At 34.9% G+C, this 6,898-nt stretch overlaps 1 protein-coding gene across 1 annotated transcript in view; it reads left to right on the top strand.

The window, feature by feature from the left end:
• The first annotated feature begins 270 nt into the window (after nt 1–270).
• Nucleotides 271–6,898, top strand: part of LOC142352891 (uncharacterized) — a 179,222-nt gene continuing 172,594 nt past the window's right edge. Inside the window, exons 1-2 of the mRNA XM_075405046.1 lie at nt 271–583; nt 4,762–5,136. Coding sequence (XP_075261161.1) covers nt 4,816–5,136 — 321 coding nt within the window. The 5' untranslated portion in view covers nt 271–583; nt 4,762–4,815. The remainder of the gene's footprint in view (nt 584–4,761; nt 5,137–6,898) is intronic.

Raw genomic sequence — 6,898 nt, 5'->3', positions numbered from 1 at the left:
CTGATTAGTTTGATAGCTGAAAATTTTACTTTTGATAGTGAAGTCAACTTTTTCTAGTTAAACTGTTTTGTCTTTTTAGATGCTCGCGTGTTCTGAACCAGGTTTAGGTGCAAGATTTTGTCTGCAGTGGCTATTTGGTTATTTGGTCTAAATTGCAATTAAAATATTGCTGAAAATCAACACAAATTATTACAAAATTATTAAAATGATGTCATTCATTAATAGATGTGGTAAGCTGAGATCACCGTTTCTTATAATCATGTTGTTTCTTATCATTTAGCTTTTGTATGTGTTCGCTTGTTTATTCTTAAGCAAACACGTGCTTTTACGCGGGGAGATTAAACGTTTGACTTGGTTCTATTCATAGATCCACCTGTTTTTTCCACTCTCTGGTCAATTTTTCCCAGTTTACGAGATTTACAAATCTCGATTTTCCTCAGTTTTCCAATTGATTTTTCCACAATTTTATCCTTTCTCACAATTAGGCCACAGGCTTGTATTTTTGAATTTATATTCGAAACACAAGGAAATTTACTCCCCAGTTACTTATATCCCTGTCAACCCAATTCAGCCCAAATTTTGAGTTATTTGTAAATTTAAGACGATAAGAAGTTAGGAGATAGGAAGGCTTTGTGTCTTAATTCACTATTCATTTGAGTAGGTTATTGCCAGTTTTCCTTACATCAGATAACCTTGTCAAATTTTTCCCCCAACAAAGATGCAATATTAATAGGGTCATCGGGGGAATTTTTACAAATTTCCCCTCAAAACTTACATTTTTTTTTGGGGGGGGGGGGGTAATGGGAGGTAATTTGGGGGGTAAAATGGTTCAGAATGAGGGTAATTTTTTTTTGGGGGGGGGGGGGGTAAAAACATGCAAGTGTAGGGGGTAGTTATCCCCTTGGAAGCCTCAATCTGACCTTGTCTTAGCCCCCCATGCCCGAAGACTAACTATCTTGAACCCGTAACCTCTGTACCCTCAGCCGGTTCTCCTTAGCTTCTAGACCTTCGATGCTTGCCCAATTCTTGACGGTCCATCTATTAAAATCTAAAAATTACCCCATCCCCCCCCCGCCCACCCCATACCTCATTACCGCTTAATTTTAGATCGTTTTACCCCTTTAGTTTTTGGGGGTAAAATCTAAGAGTCCCCTATTACCCGCTAATTATAGATCGTTTTACCCCCCCCCCCCCGCCGCTAAAATTACCCCCCTAATCTTACATATTTTTGGGGGCAAATCTAAATCGTTTTACTCTCCCCATCAAACAATTACCCCTACTCTTGCATCAGTTTGGGGGTAATCTGGGGGCGGGGGGGGTGTTTATAACTTCGATCTGGGTAGAAATCAGAAGTGAACATCAGCCATGAACTGTTGTGCCTGCAATATAACTTAAGACGGCTCATGCGAGTTTCTGCGTAGCACAGAGTGTTCCAAAATGTCTTCGACGGTCAAGAGAACATCTTTAAATTCTTTCAGAAACATATGCCCTCTTTCTTCTTTACACAAAATCTCTTCTAAACGATCTAGAAAGATAAGAGTAGTACAATTCGAACGATACCGTCACAGACAACCATTGCAAACACACAACTCGCATATTGTCCATTCAAACACCAACACACACAATAACATACATTTATATGCACAGACAAACAAATTCACCGTCGCAAGCGCACGCACGCACATACACTTGCACACACACACACAGACACACACACACACACACACACACACACACACACGCACACACACACACACACACACACACACACTCACACACACACACACACACACACACACACACACACACACAAATACAAACCCCGACACCCAAAAAAAAACATTGTAATTTTTTGTCAGCTGATTTTACTTAAGGTTCGTGATCGTTCAGTTGTTTTTACTGGAAAAGTAAATGTGGGCTTATTGAAGCAATTGGAAACTTGACACCAAATTTTGAAATGAACTTTTTGGAAAGTTCTCGAAAACTTTTGTCATTTCTGACAGTTCCACAAGCATAGTGAGTCATTTTTTATTAAGTTCTTGCAAATGCTTTTTCTGATTAGTTTTAAGAACACTTTTCTTGGACTTGAACAAATTTAGAACGGCAGTTTTTAGCAAATACTCTTAAATACTCTTACGTTTTTGTTTTCCTAAACGACTATTACCCGACAGTGTTGAGAAACATTGGTTTCCAGTAAAAAATATACAATAACAAAATAGAGATCATTTTAAGAGCCCTTTTAAAAAATGAAGTGAGAACTTATTTTCATTGTGTATTGTTTTCAAACGTCTTGATGCGTAAATTTTCTGGCTTTGAAATTAATCTGTGTTGCATCATTTAATTTGTACTAGACGAAATTAGTAGAATGACCCTGTTTAACGATAAAAAGAGTACAAAGAAAGTTTTTTAAAAAAATCGTCTTTAGTTTTCTACAATGGGTTTTGTTGATTTGATGTTCGTTTCATGAAACTGGTTTTCCTACGTTTCTGCGGTTTTGAATCTACACAGAGACGTTAAGTTTTGATAAAAACAAATAAAACTGTTCGCAAACACAACTCTAATTTAGGTTTTTTTTAAACTTTCTTTAAAATGAAATTTTGCTATTTTGAGACCTCTAAATTGCCTAAAAATTCAGTTTTCTTTTTAATTCAAAAAAACATTGGTTTGTACAACAGTTGTTTTTTTTAATCAGCAGGAAAAATAAATAGGGACAAAAACATTTTTAACGAATATTTGCGAATTTAATAGACTTCTTTTCAAAACTTTTGTTCAAATAGTTTAAATCGTTAATTTTTGGAATTGAAAATGTTAAGAATTACTACTGACAATCAGATAATTGCAACTGTTTTTGGACTATCTAAATTTACCACAAATTTTTTCCATTGTTTTCAGCTTCATTTTCAGCGCGATCTGGCATTTTTTTTTTCACTAAAACAAAGCATACCGGCAATTTTTCTACCTTTGAATTTCACCTATTCTGCATTAGATTGAGAACATATCAAAAAAAGCTATTAACTTCAGCTCTTAAACCAATCCCTAAATGAATTCTCAACAACGCGCTTCAACGAGGGTTTCGAAATAATTGATGCTCTTACAGCCCGTGGACAAAAGTGTTGAACAGATTTTCTGCTGATTTGTTGAATCTTGAACGCATCTTTGAATCTCGAAGTTGAATCTTGAAGTTTTCAGATGAATTGTGAAAAATTTGTCAAGTCTTGGTTATTTGTTTGTTGAAGAAGTATTGGATGTTCACATAAGGTAAATACTTGGAGATATAGTTTTAGGAATGATTTATTGTTACTCATCTTTCTAATACTTTTTTTTGATACTCAATCGTGAATTAATACAAATCTTTGTTATCAAACTTTGATTCGGAATCAAAAGTTTTTGCTCAGTAAAGGTTCAAATAAGTGTGTTTTTGGTTGAAGAATTCTTCATTCTTATCAATCGCTCTTTATAACATCAGTCCTGTTCTCCTTAAGTTTCAGAATTCTTCTCGTTTCTAATGCACATGTAGAGAGAAGCAGCTTTAAATGTTCGTGAGGAAGCAGCTCTGTGATATTATCTCAACTGTGCAAGTGATCTAACGAACTGAGTCGCTACATTAATCAATATTTTGCTTAAATTTTAAAGCATAATTCTCATCAAACTTTGGTTTTTGTGATCTAAAAATGTCGGCCAGCTGAAAAAAAGTCTTAAATAAATGGCCTCCCAAAAACTGCCTTAATAAAACACTGTAAAATGAAAATTTTATAATGATGTACTCATTGTGGATTGTATTTTATGTTTCCAAAACATTAAACAGAAAGTTTTTGCCTTCCTTGAACCAAACCTCAAACTCCTGTTTTGAAAAAATCATTAGCAACAAGTTTCTTGCGGCCAGAACCTTACAACTAAAGCCACAACCTTACAACAAGTTTTTCATTCATTGCCAGTATCTAGCAAGCTTTTCGATTCACTTCAAGGATTCCTGAAAGCTCTTCAGTTCATATGCTCGAGACAGGGGATCACTAGAGAGAGAAAGTTCAGGTTTTTTTTCAGCAGAAAACTTTAGTTTGCTTTTGCATGGGTCTGCGTTTTGACTACTAGAGCCGGTGCTTTACTAAGCTCAGGAACCAGCACACCTGACCTCGGACTTGGATTCCGTTTTTTTGCTGGGTTAATTTACGAAATATCAGTGACAAAAAATTGACAGCTGGTTTCCTATAAACATTTCGTGTGCAAATAAATACTGAAAGTAATTGACTTTGTCATTTATATTTAAAAAACTAAATTTTTAACGGATGGATCTCGATTGAAATTCATTTAACCGTCAATTAAATTGGTTTTGAGTTGGTTTTGGCTACCAAAACTACTGAGAATAATTTTTAAATTTTAAAAAAATGGCAAATTTCTTGCAAGAATTTGAAACAAGGCTGCAAAATTTTCCATGATTTTCAGATACTTTGTTTAGTCAACATTAATTTGCCTCACAGATGTTTTCTGAGACAATAGACCCTGATTTATGTTTTTGCCTCGATTGATATCTGGCAAGATTTTTTGTGCAGTTTTGATTCAGCTTGCAATATTCGTGCAATTTTTAAATTCATTCATCTCTAAGTTGTGAAAATAAATTCTGGATTTTTAACTGATATTTCCTAAGGCATATTTACTTTTACCCCCGTATTTCGCGCTTAGACAATATTCATCCTGATACAAATTTGAGAAGAAAAGGCGATGCAATTATTTTGGAGATTAAGTTTGTAACAAATGACTGAAAAGGGCAAAATCTGGTGCATATCTTGCATATCTCTCCGTCTCCCAATTTTACTAATAATGGTGATTGAAACTGGCATCTCCTCTGAACAGCTCCAACAAAATCGGGCCAAAATAGCAGAGTTTCACAAGAAACATGTTGATCATTGTAAAGATGGGCCGGCGATACCGAATTCCATTTCAACTTCAATTTCCAGTGTGATCAGTTCCAGCAAAGCCACAAAATCAACATCCAATTCCAGTACTGCTTCTGTTCAACTTGGTTCTGGGATGAATAGTACAGGTGGAAAAGCAATCAGTCCGACTTCAGCTAAGGGGGGGCTGAATAGTCCTGAGTCAGGTTCAAAACTAAACGAACGAATCACAACCTTCCATTCTAAGGTTACACTTATCACAAATCACATCTTCAATTTTCTCAATTCCCGGGTCGAGCTGTCAACGCTAAAATAGCAAAAAATGTAAGACTTGAGGTGAAAACGGTGAAAAGGTGTCAGAACTGAAATTTTTAGCGTTGAATGCGGTAAATGCGGCGGAAGAAAATTCACTGCTAAGAATTGCAAATCTTACAAAAATTTACCGCTAAATTTATCAAATATCTTTACCGCAGAAACTTTTGCAAAAAAAGTAAGAATAGCGGTGATAGCGTTGAAAGCAGTGAAAAAAATAATTCACTGCTAACAATTGCAAAGCTTACTAATATTTATAGCAAAATTTACCAAATATCTTTACCGAAGAAAATAATGCAAAAAAATTTAAGAATAGCGGTGAATGCATTGAGAGCGGTGAAGAGACGCGATTTAGCGATAACAAGCTAAATGAGCACAAGCTTCTATCGAGGCAAATAATGAATTAACCTGTGCAATTTTTGAGGAGAATGGGTTGAAAGCGTTAAGAAAATTTCACGCTGTTACAACAACAGCCACTGAACTGCACACATAGCTGCAGTAGTGGAAGCAAAAGTTGTTTTTTAGTATGAAAGTTTTGCTGTTTATAATTACAGTTTACCACTCTTAACTCGCCATTTTTTTCCGACCCAATTTAGTGGGAGAGGGACTTTATAATCAATCGGGTTTTTTTCAGTCAATTCCGGCCGATCCATATAGTCATCGAAGAGGGTTTGATTGATGCCACTGGAAAGCTGTCCAGTGTGGATTATATAATTAAGAAATTTTTCTTGCATGTCGTGTTTTTCACGGGGCTATTGAGGTTTAACAGGTTGTGAACATTTGACTGATTCTTAAATTATGTAATATTTGTACAAAGAGTTTTGTTTGTTTTACTTCTGAAAACAGATTAGTGTTTTTGAATGGTTTGATCCAAATGTACGATATAATTGTTTCAAAATTGATGCTGAAATTGTTGCTTTTTGTCAAAAATGAAACGAAATAAGCATTTTGTTCTCTCTTTTTACATTCGCCGAATTAAAACACTTAAAAGCTGCTGATAAAATCGTCATTAACTCCAAAGATAGCAATCGTAACTTTTGAATTCTGTGAGAGTGTTCCTGAATTAATATTTTGCCTGTTTTGTTCCTAATTTAACTCTATAGTTGTACAATTTTTATGAGTTTTTTTTTATTTTTTGAAATCTCTCAGTCAAATTATCCTTGTTCTTAATTATTTTTGTAGCAACCAGCAGACAGATTACAGACTTTTAGCTTTTAACAGAAATTATTTTGTAAATACGTATAACATCGTATATAATTTACAAAATGATATCTCGTTACAGCGTCTGCACCAAATGAGATCAAAATTGAAATAAAATCAAACTCTGAAAATTGTGAAGAAGCTGCTCTAGAAAAAGTTGGATTTTCATCCGTTTGTTGTTCCATATAAGCGAATAAAGTTTTTCGAAACCAGTGGATTGTAATCGAAAAAAGGAGTTGTCTGAAACTCATAATCTGAGGTCCCCTATGTATGGTAAATCTAAAACATCGAGTATTTTTGGTATAGTTTCTCTAGAAAAAGTTATGTTTTCATCGCTGAAAAATGTGAGAAAAATTCACCCCTTAAAACCGCACATCTCACGTTAATTTACTGCATCAGTGTAAAAATCACTGCAGTCTTTGCTGAGATTTTTGTCAGAATCGCTGTTTTTAGCGGTGAATTGTTTTATCATCGAAAAAGTGAACGACAACCAAGCA

The sequence above is a fragment of the Convolutriloba macropyga genome, chromosome 14, assembly GCF_964194025.1.
Source record: "Convolutriloba macropyga chromosome 14, txConMacr16.3, whole genome shotgun sequence".
Taxonomy (NCBI): Eukaryota; Metazoa; Xenacoelomorpha; order Acoela; family Convolutidae; genus Convolutriloba; species Convolutriloba macropyga.
The sequence above is the reverse complement of the archived record's forward strand: the minus strand, read 5'-3'. Positions and strand labels throughout refer to the sequence as shown.